General features: G+C 49.8%; 1 protein-coding gene and 2 long non-coding RNA genes across 7 annotated transcripts in view; 2 read left to right on the top strand and 1 right to left on the bottom strand.

The window, feature by feature from the left end:
- The window catches only part of LOC120381431 (zinc finger protein 135-like), an 83,902-nt gene extending 58,852 nt beyond the window's left edge, over positions 1 to 25,050 (top strand). The window contains exon 3 of one of the 5 annotated variants that reach the window (XM_039499627.1): positions 23,257 to 25,050. In XM_039499627.1, coding sequence (XP_039355561.1) covers positions 23,257 to 24,346 — 1,090 coding nt within the window. In that variant the 3' untranslated portion in view covers positions 24,347 to 25,050. Of the gene's footprint in view, positions 1 to 23,223 lie in introns of all 5 variants that reach the window. The other 4 variants (XM_039499626.1, XM_039499624.1, XM_039499625.1 and 1 more) reach the window with 4 other exon arrangements.
- LOC120381489 lies at positions 242 to 5,779 on the bottom strand. Its single transcript, XR_005588088.1, has 3 exons — positions 5,688 to 5,779; positions 2,186 to 2,325; positions 242 to 567 (listed from the first exon to the last, which is right to left on the bottom strand). It is a non-coding gene; the product is annotated as an uncharacterized LOC120381489 (long non-coding RNA).
- LOC120381473 lies at positions 5,942 to 10,537 on the top strand. Its single transcript, XR_005588071.1, has 3 exons — positions 5,942 to 6,008; positions 8,751 to 8,843; positions 10,500 to 10,537. It is a non-coding gene; the product is annotated as an uncharacterized LOC120381473 (long non-coding RNA).
- Positions 25,051 to 27,089: the final 2,039 nt, after the last annotated feature.

Below are 27,089 nucleotides of genomic sequence, written 5' to 3'. Positions count from 1 at the left end.
ACTATCCCTCCCCCCAACTGATTTTCTTCAATAATGTTTATTTTATTAAAATTTATAATATATTTCCTTATTTTTATATTAGATGAAATTAAAACAATAGGCCTAATCAGTTTTAAAATATATATTTGCAATAGTAATTAACAGTAATGAACTTAAGACTTAAAGCAGCAAGCGAATAGCATAGTTCATTTGCGATATTTTAAGTATATGAAATACCAAAACAACTGTTGTTATAAGTGTTAAGTGTTTTCGCATCACGGAATCAGCTGGGGCTAGCTAATGCATAGTACATAATTATTATTATAGAGACAATGTATAACCATGGTTAAGTTCAACTTACCAGTAAAAATGCAAATAATCCAGCAAGAGGAGCTATGTGACAGGTTGCCCAGCAGCTCTGGGTTGCCTCATTCCGAATGCACTCCACACAGCCGTGACATCATGGTGCGACCCAAACACGGGCTGTATGCTGTGGCCAGCTCTGGCCCCCGGAAGGGCTGGGGCCAAGAGCGGAAGGGCTGGGACTGAGGGCAGTGATGAGCTGCTAAAATCTTAGCAACCGGTTCCCTATAAAAGTTCTGATTTAAGGGATGTGCCACAGTACGTATTTTTTCTACCAGCAGGATTACCATAGGTCCGTATTTTCCTGGGCGGAGATTGCCTGACATGTCCGGGAAAATACAGATGTATGTTAACCCTACCTAAAGTTTTTTTTTTTTTTAACAAAGATGGGCCTGAACTAGAAATGAGCTCCGTTTCACGTGTGTGGGTCCCCGCCACTCCCTGGGGGTGTGCTAGGGTGACCAGATGTCCCGATTTTATAGGGACAGTCCTGATTTTTGGGTCTTTTTCTTATATAGGATCCTATTACCCCCCCACCCCCGTCCCAATTTTTCACACTTGCTGTCTGGTCACCCTCGGGTGTGCACATGTGTGGGTCCCAGCTGCTCCCTGCCCCCCTTCATTGAAGCAGGTGTGCAGGGTTACTGTCCTGGGAACTGCAGGCACCAGTGGACATGGGGCTGGCTGGAGGCAGGGCAGGGGCTGACTGGAGGTAGGGTCTGACTGCAGGCAGGGCAAGGGGTACAGGGCTGGCTGGAGACAGGGGTGTGTGGGGCAGGCTGGCTGGCTTCAGGCAGGGCAGGGGTTGGCAGGGCTGGATACAGAGGAGTGCAGGACTGGCTGGCTTCAGGCACAGGGGTGCAGCAGAGGCTGGCTGGAGACAGGGCAGGGGGTGCGGGGCTGGCTGCAAGCATGGCAGGGGGTGCGGGCAGGGATGTGTTTGGGGCTGGCTGGCTTCAGGCAGGGCCGCAGAGGGGTGCGGCAGGGGCTGGCTAGAGACAGGGTAGGGGGTGCAGCAGGGGCTGGCTGTGGGTGCGGGGCTGGTGCGGGCAGGGGGTGCGGGGCTGGCTGGAGACAGGCTGGCTGCAGGCAGGAGGTGCAGGGCTGGTTGCAGACAGGCTGGCTGCAGGCAGGGCAGGGGATGCGGGGCTGGCTGCAGGCAGGGGATGCGGGGCTGGCTGGAGACGGGCTGGCTGCAGGCAGGGCAGGGGGTGCGAGGCTGGTGTGGGCAGGGAGTGCAGCAGGGGCTGGCTGGAGACGGGCTGGTTGCAGGCAGGGCAGGGGGTGCAGGTGCGGGCAGGGGGTGCAGGTGCGGGCAGGGGGTGCAGGTACAAGGTACCCTGTATGGTGGGTGCCCCCTCCTCCTCCCTCCCTCCACCGGGGTAGCAGCAGCAGCCTGGGGCTCGGGGGCTATTTAAAGGGCCCGGGGCTCCCCTGCTTCAACCGCCCCAGCCCTTTAAATAGCCGCAGGAGCCCTGGGGAAGCGGTGGGGCTTCAGTGGCTATTTAAAGGGCCGGGGCAGTAGAAGCAACGGGAGACCCAGACTTTTTAAATAGCCCCCAGAGTCCTGCAGCCCTACCCCAGGGCTCCAGCAGTGGGGCTCTGGTGGCAATTTAAAGGGCCTGGGGCTCTTGCCGGTAAGCCGTACGGGGGCTTGGGCATGGGGCCCTCTTAAGCGCGGGGCCTGATTCAGGGGAATCAGTTGAATCGGCCTAAAGCCAGCGCTGCCTAGCACGTTCTCTGAGGTCTCTATCAATCACCTGGAGTATCTGGCTCAGATGTTGGTGTGGGCAGAGCCTAGGGCTGGCCCAACGAGCAAATTGCAGCTGGAGAAAGTCCTCACCTTGCCTGGGCACAGAGGAAGCTTCACTCCAAGTCACTCCCGAGCCCAGACCCCACCGGGGGAGCAGCAGCTGCTCTATCTGGGCTCCCAGATCACAATGCAGGCAGCAGCGTCTGAACCAGGAAGTTCAACCCCAATATCTTGAGAAGAGAGAGAGAGACACAGTCAGATAGACAGAGACTGAAGGTTTCTCCCAGCTTTAGCAACAACTGAAACCTCCTCCCCTCGTTCACATGCACATCTACCAATGTGATATATGCCATCATGTGCCAGCAATGCCCCTCTGCCATGTACATTGGCCAAACCAGACACTCTCTACACAAAAGAATAAATGGACACAAATCTAACATCAGGAATTATAACATTCAAAAACCAGTAGGAAAACACTTCAATCTTCCTGTTCACTCACTAACAGACTTAAAAGTGGCAAGTCTCAAAAACAGACTCCAATGAGAAACTGCAGAACAGGAATTAATTTGCAAACTGGACACCATCAAATTAGGCCTGAATAAAGACTGGGAGTGGATGGGTCATTAAAAAAATTAATTTCCCCCTAATAATTTCCCCCTACTTTTACTCACACCTTCTTGTCAACTGTTTGAAATAGGCGACCCTCATTAACACTACAAAAGTGATTTTTTCTCCCTTGGTATCCTACTGTTGAGAATAGCCCACTTCCACTTTAATTGAATTGTCTCATTAGCACTGACCCCCCACTTGGTAAGGCCATAACTCCCATCTTTTTATGTACTGTGTGTGTGTGTATATATATCTGCTAGTGTATTTTCCACTCCATGCATCTGATGAAGGGGGTTTTAGCCCAGGAAAGCTTATGCCCAAATAAATGTGTTAGTCTCTACGGTGCCACAAGGACTCCTCATTGTTTTTTCCTCTCTCCACAGGGAGATATCCTGATTTTGTTTGCCCCCATGTTAATCTGGAGTCACTCCATATTCTTCCTTGAAGTGTCTCTTGAGTAATGCTGGTCTCAGTGAGACCAGAAACATGGCTCAGGAGGGAGGAGGCCAGAGTCCTTTCCTCTTCCCTCACTCCCTCTCCCCCTTCTTCTGAGAAGGATTCACAGCAACAGTTTTCCCTCCAAAACCTGAAGATCCTCCAGTTTTGAAAATGGGGAGAGAAGCAAAGCCTGAGAGAAAAACTGCAGCTACTTATACACTGGGAGGGTAAATTAACTACCAAACGTAGCCCATAAATCCAGCTTTAGCATTTATTTTATGCAGCAGTAACGCCAGGAACCTACAGGCCTGTATCCTATATGATATTGGCTTGAGCAGTTAGCATAAGGCTTGAGGCCTATGAACTCTGGCATAGATAAATGGCCTAACAGTCATCCCTAAGGTTTGGAGAACTGGAAACAGAGTGTCTAAGGAGCAATTTTATTCGTAAAGAAACCAGCCAACCAGAGGAACATGAGCTAACACCGGCTTTTCGGTAGAACATCCTGAGATGTCTGACCACATGGCAATGAATTGACATTTATGACACCAAGATGAGGTCATTAATACACTAACCTATAGGAGAAGGACACCCCAACATTAGTAGGGAGAGGAAATACAAATAAAGAAGAGAGGAGAAACCCCTTCTGAACATGCACTACACCTAGCAGTGTCAGCAGAACATATTATCGGCTACACAACTCAAAGGGGTCTGCATGTTGCTGTAGACAGATCAATGAAAAGCTCCACTCACTGCACAGCTGCCAGCAAATAAGCGAACATGGTCAGATTCACAAGGAATGGGATGGAGAATAACACTGAACATATGTGTATAAATCAAGGAGGCAGCCTCCAATATCCTGGGACCACCACGGCTACTACAGCACTGCACACGGGATATTTTAAATCTATCTTTGAGAATTGGGGAAGAAATAGGTCTAAAAAGAAATATTTTATCACGAGAGAAAAGCACCCAGATTTGAAGAGATTTTATATTAAGTGAGAGAGAGTAGTTGGACAGTTTGATGGGATTGTATATGGAAGTTCAATAAACAGACTAATAATTTCCCTCCTCCCCCACACCCACACCATTCACATGGGGAGCAGGGAGCCCTTTGGGGAGGTGCTTTAAGAGGGTACGTGAGGGGAGTATGGATCAGGAAAACTCCCTGGCAGTGGGGAGGAGGCAGCAGCAGGAGCGGGCGGGTGACTGGCAGCTGGGGGGAGCTGCGTTGGGCAGCTGGGGGTACCAGTAGCCAGGACTGTGTAACCTTGGGCTGGACAGTCTCCAGTGGGAACTTTTTCCTCCTGTCCCCTTCCTTGCCTAATTGCTGACAGAGAATGGCCACCTCATCCCACCCCAGAGGCAGCTGTGTCTGAGGGCTCTGCAAGCTGCACCCATTAAGCCCCTTCTCATTTGGGGAACGATTCAGGACAATTTCCAAAAGAAAGAAAGAAAATTTGCTGCAGCTCAAGCGGGTGGGAAAAAAAAGTTGGAGAATTAGAGAGAAAATGGGGCAAAATCTGAAAAGGAGGCAAGAAAGTTTCAAAAATTACTCCATCAGAACCAACCCTTCATAGAGCAGTTGCTGCATTTACACTTGAAAGGAGACGTCCTGTCTCTGACTCCTGCCCATGGTAGGAGGTGGTGACCCAGTGTAACTAACTTGAGGCTGATGCGAGATAGGCAAAGCCGAACCAGGGTTCCCCTACATCAGTGGTTCTCAACCAGGGGTCAACAAGGGTCAATCAACTCATCTAGCTATTTCCCTAGTTTTACAACAGGCTACAGAAAAAGTACCAGCGACGTCCATCCGTACCAACTAAATCCCCCCGCCCCGGACACTGACTCGCACACACGGCTCTACCCCCCAGGCACGGGCAGGTGCCTGCAGCGTTGACACCTCCGGGGGTTCAGTGTCTCGGTCTCTGGTGCGAGGGGGACACTCACTGCCCGACACCGGCCCCCGGACTCACCCCTCGGGCAGGAGACACTCCTCCCCCCAATTGCCAGCTGGCCCTAGGGAGGCAGGACATGGGTGGGGGGGGACGCACTGGCCAGACCCCGGGGAGCAGCCGGTGCCCAGAGACCCCAGGGCTGAGGCTCCCCCTGCAGCGCAGCGGCCAGGCCTGGTGCGTTAAAGTGCAGCCCCCGCCCGGCCCCACGCAGGGACCCCAGTGGGGCTGGGCCCCTCCCCCCGGCACCCCCCGCGGGGCCCCAGGGCAGAGCCTGGCCGGGCCCGGGGGGCGCTGGGCTCCTGCGGGGCAGCAGCTCCGAGCCCCCGCGGGCGCTGCCCCGGGAGCAGATCCCGGCGCTGCGAGATGCCGGGTCCCGCCCCACGGGCACTGGGGCAGAGTCACCGCCCGGCCCCGCCCCCGGGGCTCGCTCCAGGACCTGGAGGCTGCAGCTCCGCAGCGGGGCGGGCGGAGCCCGGGGCGGCCCCAGGGCGGCTCCAGCGGGGCAGGGCCCGGGCCGGGCACGGGGGGGTTAATGAAGGGCTCTCCCGCCGCGATCTGCGCATGCCCAGAGCCCCAACGGCACCAACCCTTCTCCGGCCCGGGAGAGGCTCCAACGGCCCCGGCGCGAGCCAGACAGAACCGCAGCGGCCCGCGCGCGTTTGCAGCCCGTCTCCGCCTCCCTCGCCGACGTCACTTCCGCGTCAGGGAGAGTCCGGAACTACATCTCCCAGCCTGCCCCAGGGGCGCTTCCGCCCTCTCCGCAGCCCAGGTAAGGGAGGGGGTGCAGCAGCTGTTACTGCGCATGCTCTATGCGAGTCTCTCATGTTCTCCCCCCTTCTCCGCCTAACGTCACTTCCGCTGTCGCCTCCGTGTGAGCAGGGCCCGGCTGAGACGCTGCTGCTCCCCAGGTAGGTAGGTAGGTGGGGGGGGCGGGGCATTAACCCCTCCGTGCCCGGCCGGGGGGGGGTTTCTCCAGCTGGGCGCCGCCCCCCGGGCAGCCCCGGGCTCTGCCCGCCCCAGCCCCGCCCGGAGCCCCCGGGGAGTGAGAGACCCGCTGGGGGGGCGGGCACGTGACTCTGCCCCGGGGAACCCGGGAGAAGCCTCGGAGCCGCCTCGGCCCCAGCGGAGCCGCAGCAGGATCCGCCCCCCACCCCCCCCGCTGGGCCGGGGCCTGGGGGGGCGGGAGGGGGAGAAGCCGGAGTTGCGGGGGGTGGCGGGCGGGCGAAGGGGGGAGGGGGGTTAATTGGCTCCTGTCCCTGTTGGTGCCACTTGCCTCTCGCCCCCGATACAAATTCTCTCCAGTTCTGCCCCTTTTCTCGCTCAGTGTCTCACCCGGGCTGTAAAATCCGGGGAGATTCGCTCCCCCCCTTCTCGTCCAATGATCCGCGCTCTGGTCTCCTTCGATTCCCTCCCCGCCCCCTTCTCTCCATAATTCTCAAATGTCAATTTAAAATCTCCTCCAACGTGGAGGATTTTTCCACCCATTTTATTTGCTGTCCTGAGTCGTTCTCCATCCTAGTTGTTGCAGGGGGTTCAATTTCCCAGTGGTCTTTTTTCCTCTCCCCTTTGAGAATAATTTGTTCCCTCCTTTATCTCTGTTAAAAATGTTTGCTGATAAAAGAGACCAGCCACATATTTAATACCCATCAAAGCCAGAGGCCTCCCCCTATTTGGGGGATCAGTGGTTCCCAGCTCGTAATGGGAGAGTTGGCTGGATCCTTTTCTCTTCTCCAGCTGGCAGATGTTCTCTCTGGGTATGTCTACACTACCTGCTGGATCGGCGGGTAGTGATCAATCTATTGGGGATCTATTTTAGCGTGTCTAGCGTAGACACGATAAAATTGATCCCCGATCACTCTGCTGTCGACTCTGGAACTCCACCGAGGTGGAAGCGGAGTCAACGGGGGAGTGGCAGCGGTCGACTCACCGCTGTCCTCACAGCCAGGTAAATCTACCAAAGATACGCCACTATTCCCGTAGCTGAAGTGGTGTATCTTAGGTTGACTCCCCCCGCTAGTGTAGACCTAGCCTCTGAGTGAAGCATGGGTCCAGAAGTATCCCAAACCCCATGACAAATGGTCTCCCTGAGGGGTTGCTTCCCACAGGGCTAAGATGTAGCTTCCTCTGGGATGTCTCCCTGGTCAGGTTAGTGGATTCTGGAGGTTTGGGGGGGCGGGGCGGAGTTCTGATGTGCCCAGCCCTGAGGCTATGGGTCCTGGAGGTGGGTATCACTGAGGGTTTGTTGGTTGGGGAACAGCGGGGGTGAGCATCTCTTGGGGAGGGCGAGGGGTTAGAGGGTGCCTGGTGCTGTGCCAGGGGCTCTGTCTGGGATTCCCCCGCAGACTCCTGGGATTGTTGCCATGCCCAGTGCAAAGTGTGGGGGGGGGGCATCCCCGACACGAGGTCATGGGATGCTGGGCAAGCAGAGTGAGGGGGTCCCATGGAAAAGCATCAGGGGGTCCCGCTAAGAGGAGGAGGGAGTCACAGGCAAACAGGGCATATCCTGGTGGAGGGCAAGCAGGGGTCCTAGGCAGGCAGTGGGGGACTGAGTTCCCAGTGCGGGGTCCCTGGCTCCTGGGGGCTCTTGGTGGGGGGAACCCTTTGGGATTCCCAACCTGGCAGTGAAAGTCTGGTGGGGGTTCTCTGGCCGGTGGGGCTCTGAGGGGTATCTGGGGTCCCTGACCAGGGACTCTGGGGGCTGGGTCCCTGGGAATATCTGGTGGGACCCTGGCTCGGCAGTCTGGGTTCTGGGGGACCCTGGCTGGGGGCTCTGGGGGCTGCTCCTAACCATGCTCCTTCTCCCTGATCGGCTTGTGCCAGAATCCTGGCTCCAAGCACTACCCAGCATTCCCCGGCCAGACCAGTCACTGTTATAACTTTCTATCCGCTTATCAAACATTGTGAGGTGAAATCACAGATTTTGCTTTTCTCCCCTCTTGAAAACTGCAGCCCTGTTAATACTAAATTCCGAGCCACAGACTCCAGGTAACTGGAAGAAACCAAGGGAAAATGCTGGGTTCTGGCATTAAAATGACTCTACACAAACAGCCCCCCCCCCCCAACCGCCTCATTTCTCCTCCCATTAGCAATTTCAGGGGCAAATCCAGCCATGGGGGAGCAAACAACCCAGAAGTGGGACTTTCCTATCAGATGGGCAGGGAGAAAGAAGGAGAAAGAGAGATTGAAAGGGGCCATGGGAGAGAAGAGTTTGGAGAGCGATTTCCAGATCTCTAATCTGCCCAGGCATGTATTACTGCACCTTGTGTAGAATCATTTCCCTATGGACAAGATGAGGATCAGACAGAGGAAAACCCAGTTCCTGACTCCATATCCCTCCTGCTGGGGTGTGGCTGCCATGGGGTCAGTGTCCGAGGGAATAGTCAAAAGTGACTCCTTTGGTTCTGCTTTATTCTAGCCTTGTGTTCAGAGACTTAGTTACACGACGTGGGGAGGCAGAAGGGAAGTTAAAAATGTGTCTGGGCTTAGCCTGGCAGGGTGGGCCAGGTCTGCACTATAATAAAGAGATTGAGTATTTTCCCAGGATGGTAGAATCTAGGATGTCTGTCTGCAGGGAGAGAGCCTGGGGGAATCCTGATGTGAAATTAACTGAAGCCTGTTCTGAAACCTCCACTATTGTCCTTCTCACCCAGACAGGTTGCAGAAGGACGTCCATGTTTCGCTCCAGCTCATCCCATCCTCCCATGGGCCAGGGGAGAGAAATGGCTGCAGAGGAGCCAGTTCAGGTAGGGCTTATTGGGGGTGGGGTGGGGATGTTACTGGTTGGTTCCTGCAGGAGGGAGAGGGACAGCAAATACACCAGAGATGGGAAGGTTTGCACAGTCTGGTTTGCAGGTTGGAGCAGGGCAGGAAATGAGAGGGTGGAGAAAGGGAGGAGGACAGGTTGTGGCAAACCAGCTGGGAGTTGTTTAATATGCAGCCTAGGTTAGGGGGCTTATCCCTTCACCCTCTCATTTCCCTGGTCCTTCTTGCATGAACAGAGAGCAACAATACCTAAAGTCCAAAGGTGCAAACAATTTGATGTTTATTGGGATGAACTTCCAGCAAGCAATGATTCCAGTTTCCTTCCTTAGTGTCCCCCTTCCCAGCTCTGACACCACAGAGCCTTGCCTGTGTCCCTGTCCCTGTTCCCATCCCCTGTTCCCATTTCCCCCTTTAACAAAACATGATCCCAGTTCCCCCATCCCCAGTCCCTGTTTCCATCTCCCCCTTACTTCCTGATTGACTGCAGATTATATAGTAAAACCTGAGTTTTGTTTAGCTATTCCTTAACCAATCATTTTACTGAAATTTAACTAACCAATCCTAACATATTGTAACATGGTTATTTAACCAATTATATTCCACCACCTTCATTGGTTTACACCCAACAAAATTAATTAGCAGACAGAAACAATTACAGAACCAGACAGAGACCATGCAAATGAACATACAAAACAATACAGAAGTGAGGATTTCATAACTACATCTATACAGACGTAAGGGTTTTCCAGCTGTGTCTATTGATAAGTGAGTTCTTGCCAGACAGGATGCTATCAAACTAAGTTTTCTTTTACATCGTCTAGGCTCTTCCCTTTCTCCGGAGGTGATAGGAATACAATCCTGTCCTGATATTTCTAACAGCCCAATAGCACCTTATTTCAATGCGACTAGTTTGGAATGTGAGGATGTGACCAGACACTTACCAGCTTATGGCTGCCTAACAACATCTTAGCTGAAGGCCTTAGCCTGTCGCAGTAAGAGAAGGCTATTACACAGATAGTGATTTTGATTCTTGCTTTTATACCTCTAACTAGCGAAGTGATAAGAATACACCTACATTCTTAAAGTATAGGCCTTTGCAGACAGGCCTGAATAGCTATATCGTAACAGCCTAGAATCTTGGAACAGATCTGTGAGGTTTGGAGGTGGAAATGCTCTAATTTGTTGAACAGAAAATAACCCACCTACATGGAGCTAGGAAAACTGACCAGACTCATAGTGCTGGAGCCTGACCTGACTAACCAGCGGCTGCTGTGAGATATGAAGGGGGCACCCACTAGTCAGGCTTAGGGGAGATTCCCCCTCCCTTCATATGCAGCTCCTCACAATGGAGGAGGGTGTTGGGCTTCCTACCAGGGAGCTCTTCTTGGACCCTGCTAGGGGCTCCATCTCCTGTATCGGTCGGTGGCTGGTAGGTGTGTGATGGATCTGCTGGGAGAGACAAGGGGCTCTCTGTTCGTCCCCTCAGCCTGGTGTTTTCTGGGTGGTCTGAGTGGGGTGGGGGTGGGACTCTGTTGACTGCAAGCCATTCAGAGCTTCTGTTTGGCTCCTGTCCTCCACGTATAGGGGGGCTGTGAGTGGGGCAGCAGGTACTGAGTGTTGGACTCTTGCTCTTTCAGGGGCCGGTGACCTTCGAGGAGGTGGCTGTGTATTTCACCAGGGAAGAGTGGGCTCTGCTGGACTCTGCTCAGAGAGCTCTCTACAGAGACGTCATGCAGGAGAACTTTGAGAATGTGACCTCATTGGGTAAGGGTTACTGTCCCCTCGGTTCTTGGGAGGGGAAATGAAGATAAGGTTCACACGAGCCTCACAATGCCATCTCTACTCTATCCTGTTTCAACTTCACCCCAATATGCCAGTGACACACACTATCCAAAGTGTTCTGCAGCAGGGGAGGGTCTCTGGAACAGAGCACAGGAGCCATATCGCACAGTGTCAAATATCTCTGGTTTGCGCAAATAAAACTGGGGGTTAGGTCCAGTATAACGAACAGAAGTTAAGCGAATCCAATTTCCCCATAGGTTCCAGGGAAACTTTTTTCACCAGACACACTGGGACTGAAGTAAATTTAATGTCTTCATTATATTCTTTTTTCAGCAAGAGTCCAAAAAGACTGAGTATCTTGGAATTTGTCTTCTATATTTTCCAAGATATTCAGTCTTTTTGGACTCTTGCTGAAAAAAGAATATAATGAAGACATTAAATTTATAGCTTTTTTTAATGTCTTTTGAAGATTCTGCAAGCTTGTACTAGGGCTAGTTGGAGTAGATGTTCTTCACTTTTTCAACTGTTGAGTCTTTCACTGTTGCACCGCATGCTTCTAGCCAGTCAGTTGAGTTGCTTGCAGAAAGATAGTGAGCATTTGCTGGTCTCGTTCGGAACCAGTGTTCAGCTTGAGGACGAACAAGTGACAATGCACTTAACATTCGCATCCCAGCTTGCAGTGTGTGGTATCTCTTGCTTAAATAGAAAGTAGGATGCCACAGCCATGTTTGTTCGCATGAACTGTGTTGTGTCTCCTAGACAAATTAGAGGATTGGGCCAAAAGAAACATGATGAGGTTCAACAAGGACAAGTGCAGAGTCCTGCACTTAGGACGGAAGAATCCCATGCACTGCTACAGACTAGGGACCGAATGGCTGGGCAGCAGTTCTGCAGAAAAGGACCTAGGGGTTACGGTGGACGAAAAGCTGAATATGAGTCAACAGTGTGCCCTCGTTGCCAAGAAGGCTAATGGCATTTTGGGTTGTATAAGTAGGGGCATTTCCAGCAGATCGAGGGAAGTGATCATTCCCCTCTATTCAGCACTGGTGAGGCCTCATCTGGAGTACTGTGTCCAGTTTTGGGCCCCACACTACAAGAAGGATGTGGATAAATTGGAGAGAGTCCAGTGGAGGGCAACAAAAATGATTAGGGGGCTGGAGCACATGACTTATGAGGAGAGGCTGAGGGAACTGGGATTGTTTAGTCTGCAGAAGAGAAGAATGAGGGGGGATTTGATAGCTGCTTTCAACTACCTGAAAGGGGGTTCCAAAGAGGATGGATCTAGACTGTTCTCAGTGGTAGAAGATGACAGAACAAGGAGTAATGGTCTCAAGTTGCAGAGGGGGAGGTTTAGGTTGGACATTAGGAAAAACTTTTTCACTAGTAGGGTGGTGAAGAACTGGAATGGGTTACCTAAGTGGAATCTCCTTCCTTAGAGGTTTTTAAGATCAGGCTTGACAAAGCCCTGGCTGGGATGATTTAGTTGGGTTTGGTCCTGCTTTGAGCAGGGGGTTGGACTAGGTGACCTCCTGAGGTCCCTTCCAACCCTGAGATTCTATGATTCATTCTTAACAGCCTCATTAAGTACTTCTAAAATTGGCTTTGAAAGTGGGCTTATAAGGCTTTCTGCCTGTTGATGCACTCCAGAGGCCTGGTGTTTTGCAGCCTTTCCACATAGTTTGTCAGCATTGGCTTTGCTGATCGGTTTGACAAACCAAGCTTCTCCACTTTTACCAATTATAGCATTGGGAAGCTTTCCTTCTTCATAAGCTTTTTTTGCAGTAGCCATCTTTTGTAACCCCATGTAGACGGGCGGACTCACCCCTGCGGCGCCTCCTGCTGATGTCTTCCAGGAATTAGCTCGGTTCCAGCTCCAGAGCGCCCTCTGCAGGCCGGTGATCCGTCTGTCCTCTGGCCCCATGTCCCTCCCTGGACCCGGTGCCCTTTTACATGGGTGCTGCCACCTGCAGTAACCCCTCTTCTCTCAGGGTCTCCCCTCCCTGGGGACCCCCCACCCTCTATCTCCACCTTGCCTCAGTATATGGCTACTGCCAGTCATTGTCTAGCCCCACGTCCTGGGGCAGACTGCAGTATCAGCCACTCATCACTAGCAAGGAGGGTTTGGACTTGCTGCCTTGGCCTACCCCTGGGCTGCCCTCTGCAACCCCCAGTACCTATTAGCCCAATGCTAGGCCGCAGCCTGGGGCTTTCCAGGCTGGAGCTCCTCAGCCTTTCCCCAGCCCTGCTTCACTCCCTGTGTCTAGCTCCCTGCAGCCAGGCCCTTCTCCCTCTATAGCTAGAGAGTCTCCTTGGGCTTCTGGCTCCCAGCCTCTTATAGGGGCCAGCCGGGCCTGATTGGAGCATGGCCACAGCTGAGCCTGCTTCCCCCAATCAGCCCAGGCTTCTTGCCCCAGCCACAGCCCTCTCCTGGGCTGCTTCAAGCCCGGCAGGGCAGGAGCAGAGGACCACCCTACTACACCCCAATAAATGGGAACACTGTGACCGACAAACATCGGGAACTGCCTTTAGGTTTTGGAGACACTGTTTCTTCAGTAGGTAGCTGTATTTGTGCTTCGGGCTGGTCGGATGTAGATATACCACTTGAACCTTCAGATGACATGTTGAGATGTTCTTGATGTGTTCTTCACCTTGGGTAGTTTTTGAGGCCTTTCAGTGGAAACATTGTTGTATTGTTTTTTGTCTTTTCATTTTCACTTTGACCTGCAACATATAAAAGAGATGAATAAAGTAAATGTTTTGTTAGGATAATGCAAATTTAACATAAGGATAATGCAAGTTGCACCAAAACACATAACAGGTCTAGATTTCTAAAAAAAAATTAAAAAATGTATTTAATTTAAATTGACTTTTGAAAAGTAAGCCATCATGGGATAAGAGGGAAGTCCTCTCATGGATCAGTAACTGGTTAAAAGATAGGAAACAAAGGGTAGGAATAAATTATCAGTTTTCAGAATGGAGAGAGAGAAATAGTGATATCCCTGAGGGGTTGGTACTGGGACCAGTACTGTTCAACATATTCATTAATGATCTGGAAAAAATGGGTAAACAGTGAGGTGGCAAAATTTGCAGATGATACAAAACTATTCAAGATAGTTAAGTCCCAGGCAGACTGCGAAGAGTTACAAAGGGATCTCACAAAACTGGGTGACTGGACAACAAAACGGCAGATGAAATTTAATGTTGATAAATGCAAAGTAACGCACATTGGAAAACAATCTCAACTATACATACAAAATGATGGAGTCTGAATTAGCTGTTAACACTCAAGAAAGAGATCTTGGAGTCACTGTGGATCGTTCTCTGAAAACATCCACTCAATGTGCAGCAGCAGTTAAAAAAGCAAACAGAATGTTGGGAATCATTAAGAAAGGGATAGATAATAAGACAGAAAATATATTGCCTCTCTATAAATCCATGGTACGTGCACACCTTGAATACTGGGAGGAGATCTGGTCACCCCATCCCAAAAAAGATATATTGGAAAAGGTACAGAGATGGACAACTAAAATGATTAGGGGTATGAAACAGGAGGAGAGATGAAATGACTGGAAATTTTCATCTTAGAAAAGAGACAACTAAGGGGGGGATATGATAGAGGACTATAAAATCTTGACTGGTGTGAAGAAAGTGAATAAGGAAATGTTATTTAATCCTTCACATAACACAAGAACTAGCAGTCACCCAATGAAATTAATAGGCAGCAGGTTTTAAAAAAACAAAAGGAAGTACTTCTTTACACAACATAAAGTCAACCTGTGGAACTCTTTGCCAGAAGGTGCTGTGAAGACCAAAACTATAACAGGATTAAAAAAGTACTACATAATTTCCTGGAGAATAGATGCATCTGTGGCTATTAGCCAGGACAGGGAGGGATGCAACACCATGCTCTGAGTGTCCCTAGCCTGTTTGCCAGAAGCTGGGAATGGGCAACAGGGGATGGATCACTTGATGACTACCTGTGCTGTTCATTCCCTCTGAAGCACCTGGCCTTGTCGGAAGACAGAATACTGGGCTATATGAACCATTGGTCTGACCCAGTGTGACCATTCTTATGTAAAAATTAATTATCATAAAAATGTTTAGTACAGAAACTCCCCAACATAATGACCTCTCAAGATAGCAACAATGTGAGATAACAACCTTGGCAAATGCATTTTAAAAATCTTGGCCTACTAGGAAACACATTTATATACATTTCCATTCCCAGTCACAAATCTAGCATTCTGGAGCAAAGTTACTAAAATATAGTCCAACAAACATGTTTATTTTACGTGCCCCTCACTTTTCCCTCCACCGCACCCCACTCAGTGTTGTCCTTGGTCAGTGGACACTCAGAGTTCAGAGGTGTTTTCACATGAGTACACCTCCCACGTGGGGGGCAAGAAGGCACCTTGCTCGTTCCTTCAGCTGTTCGCTGTTCGCTCTGGCCACGGCTGTTTGTTGTGCCACTGTTCACTCCACCACACTGTTGCCAAGGGCCCTGCGCAGTCACCTTCTGCTGCCACCTGCCACTGTGACCTCTGCGAGTTGGTCTCTTGAGGTTGCAACAGCTCTCAGTGATTTCAGCTCAGCTCTCAGTGGGGGAACCTCGCTGCTAGTGCAGTCTGGGTCGTCTCTTCCACAGAAACGCTGTCCCCACAACAGGACTAAGCACTTAGACCTGATTATCAGTGATTTCAGCTGCAGTGGTCACTTAGCAGAACAAAAGACTATCTGTGGAGACTAATCAGCTCTGTCTTTAAACAGTGGAGAGGGACAGGTCCCCACCCTCTCTTTTGATGGCCTCAATCCCCACAGGCTAAGTACAGTTCTATTGCCCTTTACTCATACAATAAAAACAACATTATTTCATTCACTCTCCCCCCGCATTCAAGTGGTTTGTAACCCAAACCCAGGCAAAATCTATCACTTGGGCAACACAGCTCTGTTTGCTGGATACCCAGGTAGATTAGGTGTGAATGTAAATACGATCTGGTCCTGAAGCCTTTCCCCCCAGCCCCAGCTCATCACTGGCTGTCAGGGAGAGCTCATTTAGCCTTTGCTTACAAATCATCGTTTGAAATTATTAGGTTGCCAACATCACCAAAATGAATGTACTGACATTGTCATAAAAAAAATAGCTGTATAAGGAAGCTAGTCCATGTTCATACTTTTCAAATCTATTATACTTTTTCAGATACACATTTTATCATGCACTGTATATGCTTTTAAAGTGTGTATTAATGTTTCAATTTCAATTCAAATTTCCAAACAGTCACTAAATTGGCATGTAACTAGTTCACAAAACTAGGGGGGTTGGGGAAATTCAGGGGGGGTGTAGGGAAATCACTGCTGCTAAATGATGAACTAGCAATTGGCTGAGCCCTCAAGGGTTAACTCTCTCTCTCTACACAAGGCAGCAGGAATGGAGAGAGAGATGTGCATTTCCCTTAAGTACACTGCCTTGTTAATTAGATCAGCTTGCTGAGAAGGCAGCTGCTGCAAGTTCCCTCCCTCTTGAACCCTGGCGTGTCCCCCCTGCTCTGTGGAAGATGGGGTAAGCGGGGTGCAGGAGGGAAGGGGACACCTTGAAATTAGCTCCCCCTTCTCCTCCCCGCACAGCAAGCAGGAATCTTGGGGAGGAGCTCCAAGGTGGAGGGCAGGAGCAGCACATGGCAGTGGGGGGAGGGACAGCTGAACTGCAGGGAGCTGCTGCACAGGGAACTTGGGGGATCGGGGAGCTGATAAGGGGCTGCCGGTCCACCCTGGTTCCAAGCCCCCACCAGCTAGCTGCAATGGGCTGCTCTTCCTGCAAGCAGTAGACAAAGCAGGTGGCTCCCAAATGACGTTAGAAGGGAGCATTACACAACTTTAAACGAGCATGTTCCCTAATTGATCAGCAATGGAACAACGTTAACTGGGGCGACTTTAAGTGAGGAGTTACTGTATATTTTTGGTGGGATTATGTTTTCCAATGGGCTGCAATATGTGCTAACCTGACGTCTAGTACTGCTGAGATCCTGCATTCATGGGTGGCAGGTTTGTATAAATTTGGTGGTGCCCAAGTGGCTCCATCCCATCCAGAGAGGGGCCCTGCACTTCAGGGGAACATGGGATCCAGGGTGGCCTGGGGGGTTAGCGGGGTGCCTGGCGCCAACAGCAGCAAGCAACCCTGCTCTGCCCCGCCCCGTCCCCCCCCCGCCCCCACTCCACCTCTTCCCCGAAGCCCCCGCCCCTGAGCAATGCTAGGAGCCGGGGAGGTGGAGCGAAGTGGGCTGGGGCCAGGTCACTCGCTGCTACCAGTGCCAGCCCCCCACCCCGCTAACTCCCCAGGCCACCCTGGATCCCGTGACCCCCCTGAAGCACAAGGCAGGGGTAGGCGCCACCACGTTGTGCAACGCACACTTGACAAAATTAATGGACTTAGTAATGGACATTGGGGGTGGGGAGCAGGGTATTATGTCATTCAGTCATTCAGCCCATAAAATAGCACACATCTAGCCACACTGAAAAACCCCCAGACACCTAGCTAATAATAATAACAATAATAATTTCAAGTCATATAATTAATGAAAAATGTGTGTATACTGTATATGAGATTATTATATGAGAAATGAAAATGAGCTTGCTTTGGGATTTTACAAGGCATTTAACCACATTTGGTACCCTGAGTAACGATAACACTTTTTGCAAATCACGTAAATAGGGAACCCCTGGTCCCCTTCCCTCACCCTATTGCAAAGGCATGGGTTATTGCTGGCTGCCCTAGGCCTGCAGAAAACCCTATGGGCAAAACATATGGAAAGAAGAGAATCAATTTATACAGAGGGCTGGAGGGGGACTCCCATAGTGCATTAATTAACAATAAATACATTACATTACAGAGATAAGGACCTGTAATGACATCTTTACTTCATGAGACGCTCTAGAGAGGAGTAATGGGAGGGGCAATCCTAGGGGACCAAAGGGGCTGGTAGAGGGAGCAGACAGAGAACAAGGGTAGAGGCAGAGTCACTGCAGGGTAGAGCCAGTCTTCTGCCTCGCCCCTGTGGATGGAAACACTGATCACTATCACTATAGGAGGGAACAATTGAATGGAATTCCCAGAGGAATGAATGACTTGAGGACAGTTTCCTGAAGGGACCCTTACCCTTGCAGAGCTTTTCTAGCTCCAACATTTACATTTCTAAACAGGGTGATTGGCCCACAGAAATAAAAATCTGTACATCTTCCATGTGTTTTTGGACCAATGGAAAAAAGCAGGTAGAATTCAAGTGACTTTATAATCGCCTATGAAACTGAGTTAACAAAATAAATGAGCTTATGAAAAACCAGAAAATATACTTCTCAAGTGAAAAAACTGTAAATGGACTTCTTGGCAAAGAAATTGTAAGTTTTCTTACAGGAAAAGCTACAAACTGTCTGGAAAGGAAGAGTAGATTGAATTACTTGCCTCAGTGAAATTAAATACCCAGAGAATTTCTGGGCCTGTGATGATGATGACCAGGGCTTGCTCACCTGTGGCTCGCCCCGTGCGGTGGCGGCACAGCCAGACAGGGCTGCATCTGCAAGCAGGTGCCCTGCCTCAGGTGTAGCTCCCATTCGCTGTGCAGGAGCCACCCAGTCAATGGGCTGGGGGGGGGCGGGGAGAGAAAGGGGCAGATTGTAGGGAGCTCTGGAGCCAGAGAGGCAATGGGGGGGGGAGTTGTCTGGCACAAAGTGGGGGCTCTCTGGAGAGGGGGGGCTATTGGAGGTCTCTCGGGGGGGCAGAGGCTTGTGTGGGTCTCTGTGGAGTTGGGGAGAGTGATGGACGGAGCCAGTCGTAGCCTGGGTCTGCTCTGCGGTGGGGGAGGGGAGGGGAGGGGTGTTGCTCAGGAAGTCCCCTCTGTACTGTGTATTTTATGTCAGCCCCGGGGTGCCCATTGCTGTTCCTTTCCCCGCCCGTGGCTCCATCTGTCTGTCCCCAGAACCCCCCAGCTGTGTCTCTACAGGGACAGACTCCTGGGGCTCTCTCTGCCTGCGGCTCCCTCCCCCTCCCTGCTATGGAGAAGTGGCCAGGCAGCTCTGGCACTGCCCCCTGCAGCTCCCATTGGCCGGGAACCCCTGGGAGCCAGGTCAGCGCTGGGGCCTCTCCGCAGCACACAGCCATTCTGAGGATGGGGGCAGCTGCCCCTGAGGTGAGAGTGCCCCACTTCTTTTTTTTTAAATAGAATCTCAGGGTTGGAAGGGACCTCAGGAGGTCATCTAGTCCAACCCCCTGCTCAAAGCCGACCCATGGTGTGGGGCCCCCCAAAGCATGGGGCCTGGGGCCCAAACATTGGTGGAGCTGAGCCCACCTTCATGAATATTGGTGGAGCATGGGCACCACGGGCCCATATAACTCGCCGCCTAGTCCTGCATTCAGTAATATCCCTGCCCTTCCTGTTCCCTTTCTCCACTGAACTCAACCAGCCCATGCTTACGGTTCCCAGCTTTCCCAGGACTCTCTCATTGTCTCTGGTCCTGTCTGTCAACATGTCACGGAGTTCCTGGGCGATGCTCTGGAACTGCTCCCCACAAAGCAAGTCAGGACTCCTCTCCCTTGGAGCAGACTGTTTTCAGGGCAAGAAGCTCACACGTCTTCACCTCCTGGGTCTCTCCTTGGAGCATTCAGCATCCTCTGCCCCTCTGTGCACTTCCCACAGCGAGCCTGCCCCAGCAGGGTCCTGGGGAAGCCACAGGGTCCTGCACCCCCACTTTGCAGTCAGACATGACTCTCAGCCAGCCAGTAAAACAGAGGTTTATTCGATGACAGGAACAGGGTCTAAAACAGAGCTTGGTACAGCGAACCGGACCCCTCGGCCGGGTCCATTCTGGGGGGCAGTGAGCCAGACCCCCACGTCTGCACTTCACTCTTCGTCCCCAGCCAGCTCCAGACTGAAACCCCTCCAGCCCCTCCTCCCCTGCTCAGTTCCTTTCCCGGGCCAGGAGGTCACCTGACCTCTTTGTCTCCAACACCTTCAGCTGGCACCTTTGCAGAGAAGGGGCCCAGGCCATCAGTTGCTAGGAGACAGAGTGTCAGGCATTTAGGTGCACTGGCCCTTTGCTCTGTAGCAATCACACACCCTTATTCCACCACCTAGATACTTAAGAACTGCATAGGGGACACTGAGGTACCAACACAGTATTCAGAGGAAACATTAAGAACATTCCCAGTTCATCACACAGCAAGAAGCAGTTCCAGGGAGACTTGCCCTCTCTCTGGAGACTTCAATTTCTGGGACATGGATTTACTTTCTCTGTGTTTTAGGAGCCTCTTTCAAATTGAGTGTCTGTGACATTAAGCACAGTGCAATCTGGACTGTTGAACAGCTGTGTCCCCTCAGTTCCCAAGCTGGGGTGCCTTTTACACTGCTCTACTGTGAGAGCAGCCACTCCTGGGCAGTTCACACACAGTCTCCAGCGTGTAACTCGCTCCCAGCTACACAGTATTGAGTGCTGCTAGTCAGCGACTCACAAATTACAGTACACCACTGGAGAACCCCAGAAAATTCTCTGCTCCCAGACTTCCCCCAGAAATGTGCATCTTGTCCTATCCAGCACACTCCTGAACAACACAAGCTCATAGGAAGTCTGTCATTTCATCAGTGGAAAATGACATGCGCCAACCTTGTTATCCAAAATGGAGTTTCTAACACACTTTAATCCAAACACACTGGTTTGATAAAACAATAAAAAAAAGATTTTTAACTACTGAAAAAAAAAATTTCAGTGACTACAGGTAATGAGGCATAAAAGTCAGAATTGTTTACAAAAGAAAAGCAAGGTAAAACACAATCTAACGTCTTAGCCCTGGGCTACACTAGCGGGGGGTTTCAAACTAAGATACTCAACTTCAGCTATGCTATTCGGTAACTGAAGTTGAAGTATCTTAGTTCGACTTACATGGCTGTCCTCACGGTGGCGAGTCAACTGCCGCAGCTCCCCCATCGACTCTGCTTACTCCACCTGACGAAGTGGAGTACCGGCGTCGATTCGGAAATCGATTTATCGCGTCCAGATGAGATGCGATAAATCGATCCCCGATGCATCGAACACTACCCGCCGTATAGTTAACAAGTTAAAATGGATTCAAAGCAAGTGTTTCTCTCACCATGTGCTGAGACAGGCTGACTTTCCTTTCAGCCAGGACTCCCCCTAACCTGCCCCTGCTGCCCAAGTTCAGCTCTTCAGGAGTTGTCATGAGCAGAGGGAAAGGGGGGAGGGAGAGAGAGTCTCAAGCATTTTCCTCACCTCTTTTTATAATTCAGTCCTTTGTACTAGAAACCACTTCAGTTCTCAGCTGAGTCATGGTGACAGGCTGTCTGTTGGAGATATGAGCTTCAAGTGGTCCCTGTGATGGAATGTAAATGTCTTCTTCACACCATCCCCCTCCAGAGAATGGCTGTTTGACCAGCTGTTGGCCTTGCTGTCTCTGAGGAACTGTTCTGGGTGTTCCCCAGAATTGTGACTTTTTCAGTAATCTCATACTGTAAAATCTCATAACTTTACATACAGTGTTGGTACACATTTTAACAGGAGGATAATATTCAGTAGATTATGCGATTTCAAGTGATAAACCATACTGTGTTCAAAATTGATCATAATTTTCTAGAAGAGTGAACATAGGGGTACAGACTGACACAGTGTCTGTCTGTGTGTGTTTCCAGCAGATATGTGGGTATTTCATTCCCTCATAACGAGAGTGTTCGGCATCCTCAAGGACCTGGGGAGCTGGTCCTGTGAATTCACTGGTTTACGAAGTGTGACACTGTATGGAATTGTGAGGCACTTTATATCATTATTAATACCAATATGATAAAATTACAATGGATCATGCTAGATATGCCATATAAGGTGTCAGGGAAAATGTTATGATTTTCCAAGTATGATCATTTTGTTTCTGTTTGTATAACCTTTGTATTGTGAGTTATAGATATGTAGGGTATATCTGTATTTCCAGACTTGTGCAGCGTTTCTGGGTGACACCCCCAGACATATTGGCATCAGCACTGCCTAGCCTGTTCAGTGGCCTATCCAGGGTCATCAGCTGTACAATGAGCCCATGGAAAGGACCAAGGGGATACACCTATTGAGTCAGCAAGACATGCAGGGGTATGCCTGCGTCATGAAAACTCCAAGGCTTTTCCATGCCATATGCTGTGAAGCTTGTGTTTGGGAAACAAGAAGTACAAGCCACATGGCAAAAGGAATATAAAGGGCAGCTGCATCATCTCATTTTGTCTTCAATCCCTCTTCCTCCCTCTGGAGCAACTTCTCTACAAACTGAAGCCTTGAACAAAGGACTGAATGACCCATCCAACCTGTGGATGTGTTCCAGACGGACTTTCATGCCAGCAACTCACCAGTACATCTAACAGCACTATATATAGATTATGGAATGTATCTGACTTCTCTCTCTCTCCTTCCTTCCAACATTTTGTTAGTGCACAGAGTTTTTAAATACCTTCTCACTGTACTGGACCTAGGTGCTGGTTGGGAGTCAGAAAACTGGAATGCAATAAAGGGGGCTGCGTGATTTCTTTTTTCAGCTTCCCAATAACAAGTTTGGGGGATCAGAAGCACAGTTTGTGAGTGGTCGGTGAGTTTAACATCAGTGTTAACCACCAGTTTTGGGAGCATCTGCTGTCCCTTTTTTCAGCCTGCCTTGACCTTGGCATTTTCAGTGAGGACTGCCCCAGACACACCAGGTCACACTAAGCACTGAAGATAAATTAATAGAATGTTTTTTATGATGAAGTCTTATGAAATCAACTGAACTCCTTTGTTTTCTTTCATCTGAGCAGGGTTTCCAGTTTCCCAACTTGATGTGATCTCCCAGCTGGAACAAGGGGAAGAGCCATGGGTTCCAGACCTCCAGGGTTCAGAGGAAAGAGAGATCCTGAGAGATCCTTACACAGGTGAGGAAACATTAGACCAACTCTGAATCTGTAAGTGCCTGAAGGAAACATTTGGGATGCCCAACAAAGCCCTTGGAAGGTCTCTCAGTTCATTATTGTCCCTAGCAGGGGTCGTATCCTCAGGGTAGATATAGCTCATGGCTTCCAAAAGATCCGAGCAGAGACGAGGCAGTAGCTTCCTCCCTTCCCCTGTGAAGTTGGGTGGGATGTGAAGGCTGAATTGATCCCCTCCTCTCTCCTATTTTTGGGAAAAGTTTGGGGGAGTGCAGTTCCTGATTTTTATTTGACCTGTCTTCAGCACTTGTTTTGATTTGGTCTTCCCCTTTCCATCCCTGTTTGAGGTTTCTGTCTCTATCACAGCAGGTGATGCAATGGTATGTGAGAAAGAGGAGCAGAATTCTCAGCAGGAAAATGTTGAGCAAGTGGATAAACACAGAGCATTATCGCAAACATCGAAAAGGAATGTGTCCAGCAGTCATGAGGAGGGAAAATCCTGTGAGATTCAGCACAGACCAGAAAGAGAGCAGGGAAACCAGCCAGAGGAGAAAGTGGGTAAATTTATTTCCTGTCGGGGAACTCAGAAGGTCCTCAAGGAAACCACAACACAGCAGGCAGTCCTCAGGGGAAAGAGAAAAAATACATGCACTGAGTGTGGGAAAAACTTCTTTAGAAGATCAGACCTTTCTGATCATCAGAGAATCCACACAGGGGAGAGGCCCTACAAATGCAGTGAGTGCGGGAAAAGCTTCACTAACAGATCAGGCCTCTTTCAACATCAGAGAATCCACACAGGGGAGAGGCCCTATGAATGCCGTGAGTGTGGGAAACGCTTCACTAACAGCTCATCCCTTTCTGAACATCAGCGAATCCACACAGGGGAGAGGCCCTATGAATGCCATGAGTGTGGAAAATGCTTCACTCACAGATCAGCCCTTTCTCAACATCAGCGAATCCACACAGGGGAGAGGCCCTATGAATGCTGTGAGTGTGGAAAATGCTTTACTAACAGCTCAGACCTTTCTAAACATCAGAGAATCCACACAGGGGAGAGGCCCTATGAATGCAGTGAGTGTGGGAAAAATTTCACTTACAGATCAGTACTTTTTCACCATCAGAGAATCCACACAGGGGAGAGGCCCTATGAATGCCATGAGTGTGGGAAAAACTTCACTCACATATCAGGCCTTTTTCACCATCAGAGAATCCACACGGGGGAGAGGCCCTATGAATGCCGTGAGTGTGAAAAATGCTTCACTACCAGCTCAGCCCTTTCTGAACATCAGAGAATCCACACAGGGGAGAAGCCCTATGAATGCAGTGAGTGTGGGAAAAACTTCACTTACAGATCAGGTCTTTTTAACCATCAGAAAATCCACACAGGGGAGAGGCCTTATGAATGCCATGAGTGTGGGAAAACCTTCAAGTGCAGCTCGCACCTTATTAGGCATCAGAGAATTCACACAGGGGAGAGGCCCTATGAATGCAGTGAGTGCGGGAAAACCTTCACTCAAAGATCAGGCCTTTTTCACCATCAGAGAATCCACACAGGGGAGAGGCCCTATGAATGCAGTGAATGTGGGAAAAACTTTGCTCACAGATCAGCCCTTTCTGATCATCAGAGAATCCACACAGGTGAGAGGCCCTACGAATGCAGTGAGTGTGGGAAAAGCTTCACTCAGAGATCAAGCCTTTTTCGCCATCAGAGAATCCACACAGGGGAGAGGCCCTATGAAATCCGTGAGTGTTGGAAAACCTTCTCTTAGCACTCAGCCCATGTTAGCCATCAGTGAATCTGCAAGGGAGATCAAGACCATAAAAACCTCTAGGGCTATCAATACTTTTTTTTTTCTTTGATACCTTTCCTGATTCCCACATAGTAACTTTTTTAAAGCTGTTTGAACTATTTGCAGCACCCTTATCCCTCAGCTTGTCCAGGTGAGTGGCCCATTTTTCCTTTTGCAGTTCGCCCAGTTTTGAAGTGGACCCATTTGTCCTTTCTGTCAACTCCGTTGTCCCACAAGTCATTCGAGTGTACCTTTCCTATCAGGAGCCAGGGAGCATCACATTTATACCATTCCTCCTATTGCAAAGTTATTGTTAGAGTCACCAGTGATACAGATTGTATCATTGCCAGTTGTTCTCATGTTGCTCTAGGTAAGTGGTCCCCAACCTTTTTCGTCTGGCAGGCGCCAGATGAGCCACAGAGGACCGTGGCGGCGGATGAGCATCCAGCGAAATGCCACCGACAAGCGGCAACAGGTTGGGTGCATTGGATCTGCCCAACCGGTTAAGATCCGTCTAAACTCAGCAAAACCCCTTCCCCGAATACAACAATACCCCCTGTCAAAACAAGCTGAAGAGGGAATTCATCCTGTGATTATTTCCCTAATAAAGCAGGGAGTCATTGTACCAACAGTCAGTGAATGTAACTCTCCTATTTTGCCAGTAAAAAAGTCTGGCAAACAAATTTGGTGTTTTGTCCAGGACCTTGGTGCTGTCAATGTGGCTGTCCTCCCTACTTTTCCTGTTGTCCCTAACCCCACAACTATTCTTTCCTGTATTCCCCCTTCTGCTGAATATTTTACAGTTATTGATCTTTGTTCGGCATTCTTTTCTATCCCTATTCATAAGGATAGCCAGTATTTGTTTGCATTTACTTCTCAGGGACTCCAATATACTTGGACCAGATTGCCCCAAGGTTATACTGAATCCCCCACCTTATTTTCCCAAATCCTGAAAAAGGATTTGGATGATGTTAAATTCCCAATGGGGTCCACTCTGATCCAGTATGTAGATGATCTGTTATTAGCGTCTGGCTCTTTGAAAGCATCAGAAATTGATTCCCTTGTCTTATTGCAGGCCCTGGCCCAAAAGGGTCATAAAGCCTCTAAATCTAAATTGCAGCTCTTTCTGCCCAAAGTCCACTATTTGGGACATGATATTTCAGCTGGAGAAAGATATTTGTCCCCTTCACGAGTTCAAGCCATTCTCCAGGTACCCAAGCCAATCACGAAAAGACAGATGCGTGGCTTTTTGGGCGTGGCTGGCTATTGTCAGCAATGGATCCTTTGGTATGCTACCATCGTTCGACCACTGCTGGCAATGACCCTTGATAAAGTCCCCGAACTCCTCTCATGGACCCCAGAAGTTGCTGGGGCCTTTGTCCAAAGTAAATGGGCCCTCGCCCAATCACCAGCCTTGGGCCTTCTAGACTACAAAAGCCCTTTACCCTGTTTTGTCATGAAAAGGAGGGAGTGGCCTTAGGGGTCCTTACTCAGACTCATGGAAATGCGCAACGACCTATTGCATATTATAGTTCACCTTTGGACCCCGTAGCCTTTATGTTTTTCTGGCTACCCGGAACTGTTAGTACTCCTACAGTGAGACCCTCTCCCTCGTCTGATGTCAAGTCCACTGTGCCCCGGGACCTTCCCGTGCGTGGAGCCAGGCTGCAGCCATTTCAAAAGGACAGAAGGGATATTCGTTTTGCAGAAAATGTAGAGATGCAGGAGTTCCTGACCACAAAGGACATTAAAAATTGGCCTTGGTGGAAAAGGCGGTATATTGTAAATTGGCAGAGAGGAACTTGTGCCTATCGTGTTTGGGAATGCGGAGTTCAATGGTTTGGAGGGTTCCTCCCAGGAGGTGCCATTTGTGAATACGGGCAGGTGCCATCCAGATGTACTGCCTTCCCCAATTGGCTATCAGATGAGGAATATCAAAAACGTCTTTCCTCCACCCGTAGGTCCACCATCACTATCACCCCCATACCAGTTACTGCCGCCAGCTCTACGAGTTATCCTGACACAAATGGAACTGGGTATTCTACTCAAGCCCAATGGCCAAAGCCTTCACATTTAAGTAACCTCAGAAGTTTTGTTCCGAAAAATTATTTTTTAAACACCAACAGCACCAGTATGCAAGAATGATTAAGTGGGGGGCAAATGGATTAGTAAAAATAAGAATATACAGTATTACTGCAGCCAAACCCAACAAACGGAAGATTATACTTAATGGGGCATATGGTGAAACCGATATGTTGGCCATCCCTGGAATCTGTAATATACCCGACAAGCAGGGTCATTACTGTTATTTGGCCACGCAGCTGATAAATGATCAGACATATTCCCAACGACTGTGCTCGGCTACAGATGTAATTACCTGTACTAAAAACACCCCAATAACTGTTAATCTAACTTGCACCATATTGCAATATACTCCTACCTATGGCATTGATGTAAATGACTCTCTACCCTTTATAAAGGTGTTTAACCAAGAGATGTGGTATAATACCTCACAGAAAAGGGATATGTTAGGACACCGGTGGACTATAATTAATGCCACATTAGGGACCATTAAATTCTCACTGCCATTATCTAGTTGTGAAATTACTTCGACCTATCCAAATTGCTCAAAAGAGGCTGCCATTAGGTTGGCGCAACAAAGGGCCTGGATCTCCCCCAGGAAGAAAAGGGATTTAACCGGACACCTATGGGAAGTTGCAAA

Source organism: Mauremys reevesii, linkage group 14 (assembly GCF_016161935.1).
Source record: "Mauremys reevesii isolate NIE-2019 linkage group 14, ASM1616193v1, whole genome shotgun sequence".
NCBI lineage: Eukaryota > Metazoa > Chordata > Testudines > Geoemydidae > Mauremys > Mauremys reevesii.
Note: the sequence above shows the minus strand (reverse complement) of the source record. Positions and strands in the feature narration are given on the sequence as shown.